Source organism: Boleophthalmus pectinirostris, unplaced genomic scaffold (genome assembly GCF_026225935.1).
Source record: "Boleophthalmus pectinirostris isolate CB_2022bp ecotype Guang Dong unplaced genomic scaffold, ASM2622593v1 HiC_scaffold_18, whole genome shotgun sequence".
Classification (NCBI taxonomy): domain Eukaryota; kingdom Metazoa; phylum Chordata; class Actinopteri; order Gobiiformes; family Gobiidae; genus Boleophthalmus; species Boleophthalmus pectinirostris.
The window spans coordinates 32,266,854-32,286,185 of NW_026571133.1; the positions used below are offsets into that span (position 1 = coordinate 32,266,854).

Genomic DNA, 19,332 nt, shown 5'->3' on the forward strand with positions numbered 1-19,332 from the left:
AGTCAGTGGTTTGATCCCAGCACCAAGTCTTTGCATACTGAGGTTGTGTCCTAGGCCAAGACATTGTATAGTTGTGGTTAGGGGTGTATCCAAGTCACACGGTATGATATTTTCACAATATACATCTCGCGGTACGATATTTATTGAGATATTTTGTGAAGACTAAACAGCTAAAACTGTTAATATGCTACATTTTCCTTTTTTCAAATGCCTTGACAAGACTTAATTCAAAGAACTAAGACTAGACTAGAACTGTTATTTCTTCATGTAGTCTACACTGAAATGGAGCAAAGGATCATGGTCTATGTAGTTCCCTCTGTCTTTTGTTTTAGCTATTGCTGCACCATAACTCTTAAATTAAGCAAAGAGACTTGTTACATCCCTAGTTGTGGTGTGTGTGAATGGGCAACATGGTGCAAATGAACAGCCTTGCTTTGATCAGTGTGCCCCGGGGCAGCTGTGACTGCATCACCAATTGGAGTGTCCAGTGGAATAATGCAATGTAAAGTGCTTTGAGTGTCTTGAATCCAGAGTAGAATTAATATAGGATTTATAATCAAGGCTTCTTACTCTGTCTTTACAGTGAGTTAATTGCTTTATCTTTTGACCTTCTGAAGTGTAGAAAGAGTGTAATAATGATATCATTTATTCGTTCCATTACATGGGTGTAAAGTAGAATGAAATCATTTATGATCCTCATCTAGACTCATCTAGTCTATCTTCTGTACAGAGGCCACAGTTATACAACAGTCGCTGGGGTGTGGAGGTCAGACACCTTTTCACCATTCAGCCCCAGAGCAGATGTCTGTCCAACATGTTACCATGTTCACTACAGCAGTTCTCTAGCCTGATCATCCTTGAACAGTTGACACAATAATAAACTGTTATATATATTGTTGTTATATCTATTGTTATATATTATACTATTTCTGTAGGAGAAGAATGTCCAGGTTAAGTACAGAATTCACCAGACTGATGTGTAGCATTCTGAACTGAGCGCTACAGATTGTCAGTCTCAAATGGCTCTCACTGAATCTGGATGACTGATCTGGACCTGTCGAGAGGTTTAATACTCCAAGCTGTTTGATCAAAGCATCACAACAGAGAAATAAGCTGAAAATCTCATTTGAAACAAAAAATACAATTAGTTTAAGTGGATCTGTCAGCTTCACCATGTTTGTTTTGGTTCACTTGGGCACTTTGTCTTTGGCTTCCACCCAAACCACAATCCTGCGACGTGATTGGTCACATCTCCAGCCACCAGCAGTCTCCCCTATCGCACCAGCAGGAGCCTGTCAAGATATTGAAGTCATCTTTCTACGCTAGGCTAGAATTCCTCCCCTGTACTTCGAAACAGTCCAAGAATATGAATGAGTATTATCAGTGTTTTTTTTTCTAACTTTAAGAAACATGCAGGGAGATATACTACAAGTATCTCTATAAAAGAAAACAGACTCACAGTTTGAACTAAAATCCAAAATACTTCATTACGATTTTTGATTGTTGATTTTATTATTATAATTTTTTTTGCTACAAGGTACAACATTAAAACACAAAAACGCATCACAGTTATAGACAAAAAAAACAAAACAGCCTGAGCTCCTCTGGTAGAATTCAGAGACAATGGCATTTGGCAAGAAGGATTTTTTGTACAAAGTTGTATTGGCCAGACTTTATAGATATAATTTTCAATCTCTTAGAATAATGTGTAAGCTTCACAATACTTGAGCATTAGTGAAATCCATTATTTTATATCTAAGTATAAAGGTCAAACTCTACTTAAGATTGATATATTCTCTCAAAAAATATGATTTAAGATGACAAATGAGTCGAGACGCGCCGTAACGTTGTCTTGCATTATGCTTAACAGACAATTTAAAGTTATCAGTGGAGTCCAGCGTGTAGTTACAATACCCTGACTACTGCTAATTTGCCATAGAATATCTGTGTATCTTATTGGCCTAATGACTTGGTATCCTTTTGTAATCCTGCTCTACTTCTCTTGAATCTGTGTCCAACCATCCGTCATTTGGACATCTTATTTTTGGCTGTGTCACACTCTTCATCTTTTGCACCCGGGGCCCTGTATCATGTCAGAAGTGAGCGTTGCTATCTCCGCTCGCACAAGCCTGGCTGTCTGTCTCACATTTTCATAATGAGGTGTCATGGTATCTTTGCTGTCCTTTGTTATCTTACCTCTATATACTCTCTCACTCTTTCTCCAGCTCGCCTTTTCCCCCCACTGCTCTCGCTTCACTCTCAGTGCCCACCCTTCGGTTTTTCCCTTTTTCTCTCTCTTTTTCGATATCTCTCTCTCAGCTTTCCTCTCTCTCTGTTTTTCCCTGACCTTCTCTTGTCTCTCTACCTTTCCTTCTCTCCTCCTCTTTCTCTCTTCTCTCCTCTCTCTCTCTCTCCATTTCTTCTCTCTCACCTCTCCTCTCTCCTCTCTCTCCTCTCTCCTCTCTCTCCTTTCCTTCTCTCCTCTCACCCCTCTCCTTCTCTCCTCTCTCTCCCTTTCCTTTCTCCATTTCCTTCTCTCCTCTCTCCCTCTCCTTCTCTTTCTACCTCTCATTCTCTCCTCTCTCTCGCTCTCTCTCTCTCCTCTTTCTCCCTCTCTACTCTTATCTCTCTACCTCTCCTTCTCTCTCTCAACTTCGCATTCTCTCCTCTCCTCTCCCTACCACTCCTTCTCTCCTCTCCCTACCTCTCCTTCTCTCCTCCTCCTCTCTTGACCTCTGCTTCTCTCCTCTCTCTACCTCTCCTCTCTCCACCTCTCTTGCTCTCCTTCTCTCCTCTCTCTACCTCACTTTCTCTCTCTACTTCTCCTTCTCTCCACCTCTCTTGCTCTCCTTCTCTCTCTACCTCTCCTTCTCGCCACCTCTCTTGCTTTCTTTCTCTCTCTACCTCTCCTTCTTTCTTCGCTGTACCTCACTTTCTCTCCTTCTCTCCTCTCTTTACCTCTCCTTCTCTCCCCTCTCCTCTCCTTCTCTCCTCTCGCGACCTCTCCTTTCACAACCTCCTTCTCTCCTCTCAACCTCTCCTCTTCTTTCTCTCCTTCTCGCTCTCCCTCTCCTTTTCTACTCTTGCTCCTTCTCCTTCTCTCCTCTCTCTCCTTCTCTCTCTACCTTTCCTTCTCTCCTTGTCTCTCTAGCTCTCCTCCTCTCCTTCTCTCTCTACTTCACCTTCTCTCTACCTCTCCTTCTCTCCTCTGTCTGCCCCTCCCAGTTTCCCCCTCGTTTCCTGTCTCTCCCACTTCTCCCTTAGGTTTGTGCCTCGCTCTCTCTCTCCTTCTTCCTCAGTTTCCCCATCTCTCATCCTTCTTTCAATCTTCCTCCCCCTCTTTCCACTCTCCTTTTCTCCCTCTAACCCCCCGCTTTCACTCGATCTATCTCACAGTCCCCCATCTCTCCATCCCGCTCTCTTTCTCTCCTCTTCTCTTCTCCCATTCACTCCTTCCGAAAGCAGCATAGCCTAAAAAAAAAAAAAAAAAACAGCCGGGCCTTTGATGTGGCTCCACTTTCCCATGATCCCTTGCTCTGGCCGTATCTGAGCGTGTGCGGGTCTCCAAAGTTTACCCTCCCGGTCGCCACGGTGATGATAATGGCCCAAGGGTAACGGCTGACAGGCTTACACACACACACACACACACACACACACACACACACACACACACACACACACACACACACACACGTATAGACTATAGGCTGTACTCCTGTTGTAGACACTTCAAAGGCAGCGCTGTTAGCCTGGGAGGTTGGCCGCTCAGGGGAAGACGAGAGGGGGATATGGTCTCCTCTGTGTGGAGCTTAGGCAGACGTGTTTGCTCCGAGTACGTGCTTTGTGGAGGTCTTTGATAACTGGAGAAAGAAGCACGAGGAGTCAAAACAACACTCGTCTGATGAAAAATAAAACCTAATAATTCTTGCTTATACAGTAGTTCTAAAGATGCACTGGCTTTTTCTGTTCCAATACCGATGTCGATACTTTGGCTCTAAAGGCGCACCATGTCATTTTTTTTGGTTGGGGTCTGTCACCTTCCACAGTATGGTAATAAACAGCTCTATTTTACATTTATTCAATTACAGGTGGATTTATAAACTGCCTGGCCAAAAAATAATAATAAAAAATCACCATCATCTGGATTTAACTAAGCAAATGATGCAGGGTTGCTGTAGTTGGTCAGGTGTAGGTTCAGCTACAGTACGAGGTCAGCTGACTACCTGAATTTACGGAATGACCAGGTTATTCCATCAGCGGATTTTTTCTTCCCTATTCTATGAAAATGCCAGGATTCATTGGACTGAAATTGTGAAAGAGTGGTCCAGGGAGCATGAGACATCATTTTCACACATGGATTGGCCACTGCAAAGTCCAGACCTTAACCCCATTGAGAATCTCTGGGATGTGCTGGAGAAGGCTTTGCGCAGCGGTCAGACTCTACCATCATTAATGCAAGATCTTGGTGAAAAATTAATGCAACACTGGATGGAAATAAATCTTGTGAGACTGCAGAAGCTTATCGAAACAATGGCACAGCAAATGTGTGCTATAATCAAAGCTAAAGGTGGTCCAACGAAACATTACAGTGTGTGTGTGACCTTTTTATGGGGTGATGACTTTTTTTGGCCAGGGAGTGTAGCTCAAAAATGCCTATAAAAAACAGGTTCTGGTTGTAAGCGGGGTTGCCTCGCCACAGATCTGACCTGTAACGTGGTCTGGTTTGTTCTCCATGATGATAGAAAGGTTTAATGCCATACTGTGAAAGATACCATGTGAAGAAAAGCATTTGAAAGACCCTTCACTAGAAAAGTTACACAGTGCACCTTCACCACACAATGCATCTGCCAGTATAACAGATGCCAGCAGAGACTGAAATTAAAATTAATTTCCTTTAAACACAAACAGGTGATGGTAAATAATCATCCAAATGGGTTTTGTAATTGTCATTTAACCTTTAAAGTGATTACAGAACATAATAATAATAATATTATGAGACGTCGCCAACATCAGCCAGTAAATCATCTTATCACACCAGTTTAATGGGATATTGATTGAACTGATATCTGAGCTGATATCAGAGTTGATATCTGATTCACCAAGATGTTCAATACCTGTGTCATATTGGTGCATCCCTTTAAAGTTCATGTGTATAAGGTAACATGCAACAAGTGGATAACAATAAGGCGATGCTACATTTGTAACTCACAGTATTTTTAGTTGCATAAATACTAGGTTGTCAAAAGTATAAAAAATCAGATACTAGTCTTTACTAAAACTAGTATTGATAAGGTATTGATACTCAAAAAGGCACATTCACAAGACAGAAATGAACCTTTCTTTTAGCTTTAGAATAATCTTGAGCTGTATCAGCCAACACTACATAGAATACAAAAATGTTAAGATAAACTTTTGATCCCTATATGGAAATGTGCCCTTTATATTTGACTCATTCCTCAACGGTCAAGAGCCGGGGTGCCACCACTGCCACAGTGTTATGCCTGGTGACCCATTTCCAGATTTTGAGCTAGGCTTGGCAGGAGATGGCCTATTGTGTATGTTTTTGGTTGAGGAGGGAAAACAAGCGAGGAATCCCAAGTGGAACCTTCCTGGCTATCTGCCGCAAAGAAATGTATTCAGATATTTAAAGGTCCTATATTACTCAAAATTGACTCTCTGTTAAGTTATAGTGGTGTTACTTTCTCAAAAACATGGAGTTGTATTTTGGTCCATTCACACATGTTTTAGTAACCCATTATTAATAGTCTGTCTACATCTACATCTCCATGTGTTGTCATGTCATGTATTGGTACATTTCAAGTTACCTTTGACCTTTAGGCTACGTTTATATGATGATTATATGATGTCTGAACAGAAGACGCAAAAGAGTCGACACATCTTCACTTTTTATTACATAGTGTTTTCAGGAGGAAATCTGCGTGCATACTGTGACGCAAAAGTGTGTGGAATTCGATTGTGTATGCATGCCAGGCAGGTAAGTGGTGACGGTAGGTGGTGATGTATGTGACGTAAACACGTACGCAGCGTGAGCAGATCTGAGCAGAGTTTTGCGTCTTGGGCAGTGTAGACAAAAACGCTACAGGGGAGCGTAATGAACTTTTCCACTCTGGAGGGTGGTTTCAGATTTTTGCATTTTTAATCCCAAAAAACGCTGTCACCGTCTAAATGAAAGGCACTTCCAATAAAATATTTTGTTGTCTTTACCTGCAAGCATTCTCGTGGAAAAAGGCCCTTAGTTCAGCAGAGATGGGCAATTCCAGGACTGAAATAATCCAAATGATTCTAGTGAAGGTGTATGAAGATTTAAAACACAGTAGACCGCTTCCTGTATTGCTACTTGAGTGTTTTCATCTTGAGAGAAAATCTCAGCCTAAATGTGCATGAGCTTGTGTGTTAAAGGTGAATTATGTAACTTTTCTGGTGGTCAAATGGTTTTCTCCGAGAAGACGTTATTACTTTGTCTGAGATGTATCACAGTATGGCATTAAACCTTTCTATCATCATGAAGATCAATCCAGGCCAAGTTACAGGTCAGATCTGTGGAGAGTGACACTGCTCACAGTCAGAATGCCTGTTTTTCTACGTACCGTATTTTCTGCACTATTAGGCGCTCTGGATTATAAGGTGCACTGTCACAGAATGGTCTATTTTCAAACTTTTTTCACAAATAACACACCGGACTTTAAACGAAACACAACAGTTAGATGGGTGAGTGGGACTTTGTTTGGCGCGTTCACAGTGACTCTCGGATTTGTTCAGTTGTGGCGTGTAGGGAGGGTGCTGTCTGGGGCCGCTGGATTGTCGGAGTGTTCGCAGTGACTCAGTTTTTCCGTTGTGTCTAAAAGTGGCCCATTGCACTCGCTTTTTCGGTTCATTCCTCCGTTCCATTCCTCATCCGCATAGAGTGATGAGTGTGGCTGCGGGTGTGTTTCGCTGCGCGGTTGCTGTCTGCTCCGTGCGTGTTTGCGTGCGCTGCGGGTGGTGCGGCTTTGTAGTTTACCAAAGTTGTGCTGGGACACCCGAGTGGATTCGTGTATAGGGTGCCCTGGATTGGGGGCGCGCATTTGTTTTATGGTGGGGTTGGACTCTTTAGAGTGCGCCCAAGAGCATGGAAAATACGGTATTTTTGAGCTATAAAACCACTTGTAAATGAATAAATGTAAGATAGAGCTTTAATGTCATTCTGTGGAACATTCTAAGCAGAGCAATGATTTTTCCGTAGAAACAAGAAGGTAACAGACCCCCAACAAGTTACACAGTGCACTTTAAACATGTGTGAATGAAACAAAAAGCAACTTGTGATGAGCAAACAACATGATAACATAGATCAGAAAATAGCGAAATATGGGCCCTTTAATACCAGTTACTGTGGAATAAATAAAAATTGTCCTATCCATGAAAAACATTTTAGCTTAGTTAATATTTTGGTTCATTAAAAACTAACATCTGTCATGATTCCAGTGAGGTCAGCCAAACTCTATTCCTCTTTTTAAATAATGATCAAATAATGTTAATTTCTTGTCATTATCCCACTCAGTTCCTGCGTGGTTTTGCCTGTGAGGTGAGCGTGTGGGTGTTGGCAGCTTGTTGACGTTCCAGGTCACAAACACTGGAAAAGATGCCAGGATGAGTGTGAGACAGGCCTGGGAAATTCACAGATCCATTTGTGCCAATATTAATCCACCATCAGCTCTCTATGACGGCTCACAGTCTTATCAGTGACAAGAAATACAGCACTAGTCATTAATGGAGGCTCAAATTATAAAAGGGGCACCGACCTGTTGACTTTAATTATGGTGTTCTGATTATGCTGTGTGGAGGTTAATTATAAATCAGTAAAAAAATATGATCAGCAATGGAACAATTTTGGAGTACTTTTAAAGGCTTTAAGACATGTTATTATGCTGTTACTTTATCAAAAACATAGCTGGAGTTGTGTTTTGTTTCATTCACACATGTTTGAATGGTCCTGTTTCACTAGTCTCTTTACATCTCTGCTCCATTCCACCTTGTGATGTCATGAAGCTCTAGTTTTAAGGTTAATTGCTGCCTTTTACCTTTTGTTCAGTACAGATTTGCAATAACAGACGATTCAAGTCAAAGTGCAGTGTTTCCCGCTTTATAGTTAGGGCGGCCGCTTTGACTTGACTATGTCCCTCCGAACAATGTGAATCCTCGCAAAACAGGAGAATCCTCACTTTTCCCTGGCACAGTATCTCCCCCACGTCCCCCCGCGTACATTTCCTGTATTACCACATCACAAGGTGTTTGTTTTCCCTTTGATATGCAGGGTTTGTGCGTTAAACATATGTGAGTGAAACTAAAACCCAATTCCAGGTATGTTTTTGATGAGGAAACAACATTGTAACGTAGATCAGAAAATTGTGTAATATGGGAACTGTAAACCAATCACAAACTAAAAAGAGCACTAGAGTTTTTTGATATGTTTATAGTACTGTAAGCCACTACTTTTTCCCCACACTTTGAACCCTGCAGATAATAAAACGATGCGGCTAATATATGGACGGATTCCCTGTTTGGCACATTGTCCATTCATATACACGGTCTATGGTTTGGCAACACAGCGGATACACGCAGCCTGAGTGCAGAAAACACTGCTGTCTGTGCGGTTCACATGGATCTCAACATGAAGTTGCTACACTAGTTAGCGATATTGTCAGCGCACACAAATAGTGTATTGCAGTGTGATCAAATAAGTTATGATGCTAAATTAACATTAGTTAGGGGGATACGTCTTACCCAAATGCATAAATGATGAGAAGAAATGTCTCAAACTTCAGTAACCGGACATCCACTCATACCTGATTAATAGAACTAGCCTAGCCCCCCTGGAGAGACTGAAATCTGCTGAAATCCTCCAAGACACTGACATGAAGACAAGACAGGACAGTGGCTCTTGCAGGAGTCATATGTTGTAGAGCGTGAGGAATACGGGGTGATGCGCCAAGGAAGATGCTCATTTGATTGTGTTTTGAACAGTTATTTTGTGCTTCATACACACACCCTCCTCATGGAAAATACACAAAGAAATGCAGATGATGCAGCTTTTAAGTTAACGACAATTGATGTGGCTGTCGAAGAAGGAAATAGAGGTGCTGCATGTGAGCTCCCCATCAGTGAGTCAACTGTGAGATTTTGGTGACAGCAGCATGGCCAACTGACTCGGTGCAAAACGTCGACAAAAGTTTTCAGAGGCAATAAAAGCAGATGGCTTGAACTTGAAAACATTCTTGAAGATGTGGACACCTGCGGCTTATATTCAGGTGCGGCCTATATATGTACAATTTAAAATTTTAGTTAAAATTTAGATGATGCGGCTTATATTCAGGTGAGCTCAATAGTCTGGAAATTACAGTATATATGACGTAAATTGTGTCTCTTTGCCTACTCACCATCGGACCATCTCATGGCGTCGTCCAGGCTGGGGGGCAGCCCTTTCCACAGGGAGCTGTCTTTGGGGTAGCCCAGGTCCATCCTCCTCAGGTGGTCGTCATAGCGCCAGTACAGGTTGTCCTTAAAGAAGTAGGTTTTGTCGTTGTGGAGCCACACAAAAGCAGCGTCCACTCCGTCTGTGGGTAAGCCAAAGTCACTGATGGGACGAGGGTATCCTTCCTCCACTATGTTGTCTTTGAACACCCAGTACTTCAGACCTGAAACCAGAGAGGCACAATTCTCACATCTCACACAGGAATATTCAGTAGTAATCATTTTGACTGTCTGTCTTCAAAATGAAAAAGAGGTCTTCATTCAAAAACATGATGTACAAATTTGAAATGCATTACATTACATAACAAAGGCACAGTTTCAGCAATTTGCCATAATGTCAACCATTTCAAACAAATGGACATAGAAGTTCAATCTGAACCTTATTTCTTCCAATAATAGCAACAACTTTTACTGGTTTTGGCTCCATTTGTAGAAATAAAATCCATGACACTTGTAAATGATAGAAACTTTCCTTTCATGGTCCTGCTGTACTGGCAGATAAACGGCTCCTTTCATCTGTCGCCTTATGGAGCAGATCATTCCCATCGCAAATGTTTGGCTCTGTCAGTTCAATCGCTCATTACATATACTCTCATATATTACTGTCATTGCTATTTCTTCAGATTAAAGTACAATCATTTAGCTATAGACCATTTGCTCCACTCAGTTAAATACCATAATGCCTGCTTACCTTTAAAAAAGACTATCTTGTGGTCCACGGGCCTCTCGTACACGGCGTCCACACTGTCCAGATTGTTGGGTAGACCTCTCCAGAAGCGCTGGATCTGAGCTGGCCTCAGAGACACCAGGTGCTTCTCTCTGGTTAGCCTCCAGAAATACTTCCCTGGCAAAATACAGTACAACATTTAGGAATTAGCTGGTTGTATCAAAAAGGCAGAGAAGAGTATAGAACTTATGAATATGACCTGAAGGAGTTGAATAACACCATTGCTCACAGAGAGGCATTTAGCTGAAGCTGGGTAAATAATTAAAGGCGCTGTATCTCATTGTTACCATCTTAAAAACATGACAAATAGAACGACTCGACAACAATTTTAAACGTTTTGCAGTGAACCAAACGTAGTCCTCACTTACTTACATACGCATTTCGAAGCCAGGGATACTGTCATAACAATGCTTCACTGCAACTAGCATGCTAAGAATGCACTTCCTGATTCTCACAGTGGTCTTTGACCTTAAGAGCTGCTTATGCATTAATTATTTGTACCGAGGCAAGACAAGATTTAGCTGAACTATATGGGAAAAAGGGCTAAGCTAATTAGAAAGCATGATTCAATAGCGCTTTTAGATAAGAAATAAGAGAAATAAATGAATATGCTTTAGTTATGCAATGATTTGTTAAGGGCAGTTTCAATTTGTCTTGATTTCAGATGTTTAAATGTACTTCTTTCTTTTTTCTTCTTTTCAAAAGCATGCCCCAAATATTTAGTTCATGTTTACGTTCTATGATTCGGTTCTTACCCAATCAGAAAGCCTCAATTTTGGTTGCCAGATCCTACAGCTAAAACCTGTTTGAAATCAACCCACAAAGGCTCTTAGTTATGACAACTACTTGTATTGACCTCTGAAACCAGTGGGAGTGCATTATTATTATTAAGCTATTACTTTTTAATCTAAATTCATGTACTTGATAATATCTTTGCAGTAAATTCATTTCTGTGTCTGATATTAATCTTTTTAACAGCAAAACTGCCTAATTGAACTGATTTTAATCTAATACAAATAACTTGGTAAAATCTTGAGTAGAAATGGCGTAGAAGGTGAAGTCCTGTTCAGCTGTCAGCAGCGGTGCACCTTGGGGTCATTCCTCCACAAGGCAACATGAAAGCCTGATGTAACCTACAACCAGCGAGCTTAGTCCTGTCTACTTAAATCTCCGCTACACCACTCTCCCATCACACCTTTAATCTACTCTGTTCTGTAAGCTCATTTAGCTCTGGTCTCACCCACCATCCCTTATAGTCCTGAGTTTGCCTTTTCTTGTGCTAAGTCTTGTACCTTTGAAAAAGAAGGCCTCTCCTCGTATCTGGGCCACTGCATCAAAGTGACTGGTGCATCTGTCTGGGGCATCTCGAGTCAGCCTAGGAGAGATATGGAGGAGGAAGAACGGGGATGGTTATGTAAGACACAGCATCACCAAAGTACAGTACATGTGAGTAGAGGCAGTACAAGGAATGACAACGCTTATTCCAGTCGTCAATATTACCAAACGAAAAAAAAAAGTGTGTTGTTGTCATTCACAACTGTAACCAGCTTTGATTTCAACCTGGAGAGACTCAGACAGAAATCTACATTCATATCACAGTCCACCTTTTGGACTTGAGCTGAACTTTCTTCAGCTCAACACCTCAAAACTTGAAGTTTTTCTTATCAATCCACCCTGTCCATTTCACATATTCAGAACTATCTTGGCCCCCTCTCCACGAATAGAACTCCCTCTGCTAGAAATCTCAGTGTATTTTTGACTAGCATCTTACTTTCCAAGCTCAAGTCAAGAAAACCATCCAATCTTGCTTCCTCCACCTCCGGACTATTTTCAAAATCAAAAATATTTGTACACGCCCAGATCAACATTAAGTTGTCAATGCTCTCATTTTCTCCAGACTCTGATAATTGATTATAAAACTCCCTCTTTATGAAATGTCTTCTATTTTTATGTGTGCTGTTTTCTTTGCATTTCAATGGTTTATCTGCTGGGCTGGAATTGTGTTTTTTACTTTGTTCTGAAGCAATTTGTAAACTCTGTTCTTTAAAGGCGCTATATAAATACAGATGATTATTTTCACCCTTTGACAGAAATTGTAATATGAACCAGAGGTGGGGACTTGCAAGTCGTGACTTGGACTCGAGTCAGACTTGAGTCACTATTTTTAGGACTTGAGACAATAGATAAAATGGACTAAGACATGGGACTCAACTTGGACTTGAAGGTCAGTGACTTGGGACTTGACTCAGACTTGAGGCCTGTGACTTGAGAAGACTTGATGCTTCTAAGAGATATACGTTTTTAGAAAATATTTTTCTCAACAAACTGGAACATGTTCCTCCCACTTCTCTGTTTGTTACTTTGGATGGAACTGAAGTACTGTGATATGGTATCATCAAATGTACTACAGTAATATACATTACAACACAGTACAATACAGTACAATACAGTAATATACAGTAAAACGGAGAAATACAAAGATCCTTCCATTTCAGTGCAGACTATCTGACAAAAAAACTGTTATTAAGCTCTTTTGAATCTTAATTCTTTCTATTCTGAACATAATGATTCACACTAAGATCTTGACAAGACATTTAAAAAGGAAAAATTGCATTTCTCATATAAATATACTGTGACTTTTTAGGTACAATTTAGCTTAAAAGTCATATAAACTGCAAAAATCTAAAGACTGGAAATGACTTGAACTTCAAGATGACTTGATTGATTGATTGATTGTGTTTATATAGCGCCTTTCAAGATACCCAAAGCCCTTTACAGTTCATTATTCAGTCACTCCACACTCAGGACTCGGTTACTAGGACACTTGGACTTGACTTGGACTAATGGGCCAGTGACTCGAGACACAACTTGGACGTGCCTGTATTGACTTGACTTGGACTTGAGGTGAAAGACTTGAGACATATTTGAGATTTGCAAAACAACGACTTGATCACACCTCTGATATGAACATCTGAACTTAAAGGTGCACGTGTAAACGAGCACATGTAACTTTTCTGTTTGTCTCCACAGATCATAATGCTTTGTCTGTATTGTTCCACAGTACGACTTTAATCTACCTCTTGAATGCAAGCAAGTGAAGCCAAGTTCCAAGTCAGATCTGTGGAGAGATGAACCAGCTCACTGTAAGCATCAAGGTATTTTTTTTAACTATTAAACTCCACTTGTAATTGAAGGTGAGATATACAAGTTTAATGCCACACTATGGAAAATTCAGGTATCTCCATGAAGAGAAGCAGGTGGCAGACCCAACACCAGAAAAGTTGCATTGTGAACCTTTAAATAAGAACCACATGCATTTCAGGAGCCATATTTTGTTCTCTGAAGAATACATTATTACCGAAATAATGACAGCTGATGTGATGGAAAAGTAGCCTTTCAAATATTCAATAAATGACACAATTGCAGTATTTTATTTCTTTGTTGTGGCTAAGACGGTTAGAAATTTGGTTCCTGTGCCATGATGTCTATACCAAATTGTTTTTTTTTTTGCACCTCATTATTCAAACTAATTTCAAAATGAGTCAAATGCATGATATGATTTCCCCTCTCACAAAATCTTACAAAATCTTAACGACCACCCTTCAAACTTGGGACACCTACCCAGAAATAGGCCCCTAAAATCTCAGAGACGGCACAAGACTGGTACACTAATCCTTGCTAATCTGATCTCCACATACAAACCACGTCTTCGCAACAATCCAGCCATGCTTCCTCACATTGACCGCTAACCGGATTTTCCCCCTAAGATATGCGCGAGTGTGGCTGCTGTAGTCACTTTTTGCATCTAAATTCGCTTCTCATCCTTATCTGTAGCGACCGAGGAGTGTAGCGTGAATGTTAAAGCGGCTAGCCTAAACAAAAGAGGAGATGTTATCATGTCTTCGCGCTACTGGAGTCCCTTGGCGCATATTTCCCTCAGGTTTATAAGTGATTTTCAAACCGTGGCATGAATCGAATGTCAATGACGTGTCCATTAACGCTGTAGGGGGGAGACAGCCTGTTAGTTAGCTCCCAAATGCTTAACAAAGATGGCTATTTGGAGTTTTATTAAGGTTAGATTCTGCGCTGTGGTCAGTGGAGATGTCCTTGTCCAGACTAATTCTGCTTTTCACGCCCTGTGACCTGACAGAAGTCTACCGGACAGGATTAATGAAGGGGACGGTCGTTCAAAGTGAAGATCATTAAATGGATAGTCCAGGGTTTTGTAAAAGTCGAGTGGTGAGATGATAAGGGAATGTGCCTATAGATCTCTTCTCTATAGGTCATAATGAACACACTCGTATTTAGGAGATGTGGGCAATTTGGCTTCAGTCATACTGCACCAGCCTTTCCATATCCCATGTCTTATATTAGACACTTGTTTATAATAAAATCTTATTCAGGGTCAAGCTTTTAAGTTATCAAAATTATAACAACTCTTATATCCTCTTCAATCTCTTCACTTGAATTTTAAAGGACAAGCTTTGTTATAGATATATTTAACTTTCACCATGACCTCAAACTCGCGCAGTGCTTCCTCTTTAATCTAAAAGCATGATATCAACCAAACTGATACTTACTAATTATTAATTATTCCCAATCGGGATATAGTGTAACTTGGAGCAGAAATCTGAACTGTAGGAAGATGAATATTTGTGAGTTCACACACTCAAGAGAATCCATCTTGGCAGGATCCTGCTGATGCAAATGGGCCCCGGCCGCTAGCAGTTTTGAGACTGGACCAATCACAGGCCAGCACTGAGGTTTTGAGCCAAAGTGATGTGTTCAAACGAACAAAAAACAGCCTATCTTAGCAGAAATACAGATGGTTTTGTATTTGAAAAGTCGTGCAGAGGGAAGTGTTATGTGCTTTTGTTAAAAGTTTGATTTTTCCAGTCAGCATGAAGAATTAGTTTGAAAGTTCCAATCGCTTTCAGCAACAGTCATCCAAGATTGATAATGTGTAGAACTCAATTCAGAGTGCTATACATATCAGTCTGGTGTTACCCAGTTTGCATAATGTGGAACTTTTCAAGAGATCTTTTTAAAAGTTTGAATTTCAATGTCCCATATTGTGCCAGAGTTGTGTTTTGTTTCAGTTATAATCTGTTGTAATATATTTTTAAAGTTCATCCACCTTCACTAGAGTCGCTCTGGACCCAAAACCACCCATGATGGTAGCTGCTAGTGTTTTAAGATTGATTTAAACTGCTTTACTCCTTTGCGGCCTCTGCTAGGAACCATGGGAATTAACGATTAAAACAATCAGGACTTGTTTACTAAAATAAAACATAATACTTATATAGAGGACATTTGCTTTGGCTTTGCTCTTATTTATTTGCACTCAATTCCTATCCAAAACTACTTCAGTGAAACACATTTACCAAATATTGGCCTCTTTAAACAAAACTCGGCATTCTCTCGATGGCCCTGGTGTGTGTAGACTGGTGGAAAAACGGTTACGATTTCTCCTAATGATCCTGGTAATCTAAAACAGGATGAGTTGATATTCTTCCAAGGCGCTTGAGGGAATTGCTTAATTAGACGGGCAGGTTCCCAAGCTCCCTCACAGCCTCGTCCCTAATTTGCACCATTGATTGCTCATGACTTCATATCAAGCTCCAGAAAATGTGCTAACAATAAGAGGTGGCTACTGCTGCGGGATTTCAATACTCGTGTTTGGGCGACAGTGAGCAATAATTGAGTCTGATAGAAAACAATAAAACACAGGACCCATGCTGATTGGACATGATGCTCGCATTCAATACACTTTGACAACAGGACACAGTGGCCTTTGGAAATAATGGTATTAAAAGGTATGGGTAGTTATTGCTAGTATCTCTTGTGGTATTAGAACTATTATGATTCAACCAGGTTATTATTTAATGATTTTAAATTCAATCTTTATTAAGAACTCATAATATCTGGTTCATAGTAAGTAAATAGTAAAAAATATATATATGTAAGAAGAAGACTATAGTTTATTTATTTTATGTTTTGTTCACCAAAAACCTGAATATTGATCTAAAATGACTTAAAGTGTAACTAAGCAACTTTTCTTTGCTACTGAGCTGTGTATTTGGTGTTTTAATTAGATTCTCTACAACTCCAAGTCATTTTTTTTAATGTAAATTTTAGCGCAGACTAGTTTTGTCAGAAACAGAGCGTGTGTGCTGCCTCCAGTGGCTACTTCAATCTCAAGTACTATGTGACATCACACAGGACTGCCCTGATTAAACTAGGTGTTTCTGATAACAAACACCTCACCTCAGAGTTTGAAGTGTGAATACCAGTTAGACCACTAACACTGTTCCTTATACCTCGAGAGTCTGCCCTTCCTCCTCATCTCTTCTTTAGGTTCTGCACAGTGTAGCATCTCTGTTTGTGTTTGCAATGTGGTTATGGGCGTAGTTTAGGTGTTTAGTCTCACTGTAATAAGAAAAATGGGCCCACTGACCTCCTGTTCAGAATTGTAGAACTGATTCCATGGAACTCAGTGGACTTGTTTCTTTTATTAAGTAATTTTGGATGAATATTGAGATTTAAAATGTGCAAATTAAAATATCATGATCCATGGGTGTTGTAGAATATAATTACATAGCAGGCTCAAGCACAATGCGTCTTCTTTAATAAACCATTATCATTTTTCATGTTTTATTAAGGTGTAGCCTCGTAAAATAAAGTATAACCAAATTACTCAAACGTGAACGCGTGAATCACATCAGAATAGCCTATGATAAGGAACATTGTGTTTTATTTATTTATTTATTTTTTTTTTACGAGCACTGGTAGAGCTATTGTTTGTAGTACAAGTTTTTTTTCTTTTTCTGTGCAGTACTTTGGAAGTGTTACAGTCTATAAAATATGTTATAAGGGAAGGGACAAGATCTCATGCCACAAGATCTCGCAAGACAACATTGCCACAAGATCGTGCACAAATGAAAAAAATTATCTTGTGAGATTTTTTTCCTCCTGAATTTACCTTTGGCTTGGACAGAAAAAGAGTTAAGAGTTGGTACCATTTGAACAGCTGTAGTTCCAAAAAGCAGTATACAATGACCACTAAAGTATTACATAAAAAAATAAAAATAGTGAAGCCAAATTTGTAAAATGAATTGCACTACATTATTATTATTATTTATTACAAATTATGTCAAAATTTCATCTTGTCTCGTTCTTGTGGACGCCATTTCGAAGTGTCTCGTCTAGGGGTGTGCAAAAATATCAAAATATTGCTATATCCTATCGTTTAATGTGATGCTACAGTATCCATATCGGTATATATAGTATCTGCATCGATATATCGCCAAGAGTATTTTTTTGGTATATTTTACTCAGTTATATTGTTTCAGCGCTACAGTTTGCTGCTCGTTCAGAGGCAGGAAACTCGTTTATGCGACACATTTGACATTTTCACTGTTTTGATGATTAAAATAGGTCTGTTTCATTAATTCATTCATTAACTTTGCACACGATAGGTTTGATTTGATTTTTTGACTTTTAGCATCGCAGTCATGATTTAGCCATTATTTTTTATTGAACCATATTGAAGCGATTTAAAATATATCATACTGAATCAAAAATGCACTGTATTGAGATATGTATCGTATCGTGGCCTATGTATCGAGGTATGTATCGGCTTGGCAACTTCTAAATGAGTGTATATACATGCACATCAGTGTCCCGGTTATTAGCCATATCCCGGTTATGGCAGTATTTGAGATACTGTGAACATATGTGCGCTGAGAAACACTCATATCCGTGTGTACATGATCAAATGGAGTATCCCAGTTTCTTGACATAATCTTACAAATGTGCAAGCTCTAAAATTAACTTAAATCAATTTAATAAACCAGAAAAAATACAAACCATAAGCTCCTTTAGCATAAGAAGCTCTCGAGGTTTAACCAGCGATAAGAAGCTATGAGATATCCCACAATCCACTGCACAGATCAAACGGATTCTTCATTAAAATCTTTTATAATATATATCTATAATATACATTATATATTAGGTATAATATATCTATAATATAATATAATTCAGCTTTGATCACATTTGTTTACATTTTACAGAAAAGAAACTTAAAACTGCATGGCTAATTAGCATAAACTGTTAGCGCTGATTAAAACAGCTCGCTTCTTGTGTGGCTGATGCAATTCAGCTTCTTTCAGACTAAGGGACATGACTCAGTGGATTATGTGTGTTCTTTTTGTGACAGAAGAGGCGCTAATGATGGTAAATCTGTTCTGTGCGTATACTGTATAGGAGATAGTTCATGTTTTAGCTTTTCAGTGATCATACGTGTGCAGATTGTACATGTGCAGGTTTAGCGCAGCTCTATATTTTACAGTCATTTCACTCATGTATGGTCACTTTATTTCTGTTGGTCACTATATTTATGTTGCTACTGTTGTGGTGAAAACACTGGAAAGTGTTTATCTTTTGGACGCATGCGCACTCAACTTTATGTTGCAGAAACTGGGATACTGTGTATACATGCCACAGTATCCCAGTTACTATCGGAATATACCAGCTATAGTATCTCTAGTTCTAATAACTGGGATACTGAAACCGGGATACTGCGTATACTGCATCATGAGGAAACCGGGATACTCAAAAAAACCTGATCATAACTGGGATACTGATGTGCATGTATACACACTCAATGATACCCAGTCCTAGTCTCGTCTCATGACAACTGTGTCTTGTCCCATCCCTATGTGCTTTATAAATAACGTGGATTGAATTAGAAAACCATTATTATTCATTCAACAATATTCATTAGTATTTGGCATGTGTTTTGTTTTTTTCCTCCAGACGTGCAGACAGTGTTTTGACAGATGGCAGCGCAGATCGCGACAGAGTCAAAAATATTTGCCTTTCCAGAACAACACAGTGACTTTTGAGACTGAAGCTGTGACCCTGCATTCTCCCGAGTATAATGTAGTATAATGTAGTATAATGTAGTATAATGCTGTCATACCCACGGCTATGCTAGCACTTAGCCCCATATAAACATTTTCAAATCTCACTGTAGCTGTTGAATTAAACATGGGCTTGGGGTCAGGGGCAGC

At 39.8% G+C, this 19,332-nt stretch overlaps 1 protein-coding gene across 1 annotated transcript in view; it reads right to left on the reverse strand.

Annotated features, from left to right (window-relative positions):
• The window catches only part of LOC110166364 (matrix metalloproteinase-17-like), a 165,388-nt gene that overhangs the window by 4,284 nt on the left and 141,772 nt on the right, over positions 1-19,332 (reverse strand). Inside the window, exons 7-9 of the mRNA XM_020931600.2 lie at positions 11,548-11,630; positions 10,220-10,372; positions 9,435-9,692 (exon numbers count right to left, since the gene is read on the reverse strand). Of these exons, the coding sequence (XP_020787259.2) occupies positions 9,435-9,692; positions 10,220-10,372; positions 11,548-11,630 (494 nt within the window). The remainder of the gene's footprint in view (positions 1-9,434; positions 9,693-10,219; positions 10,373-11,547; positions 11,631-19,332) is intronic.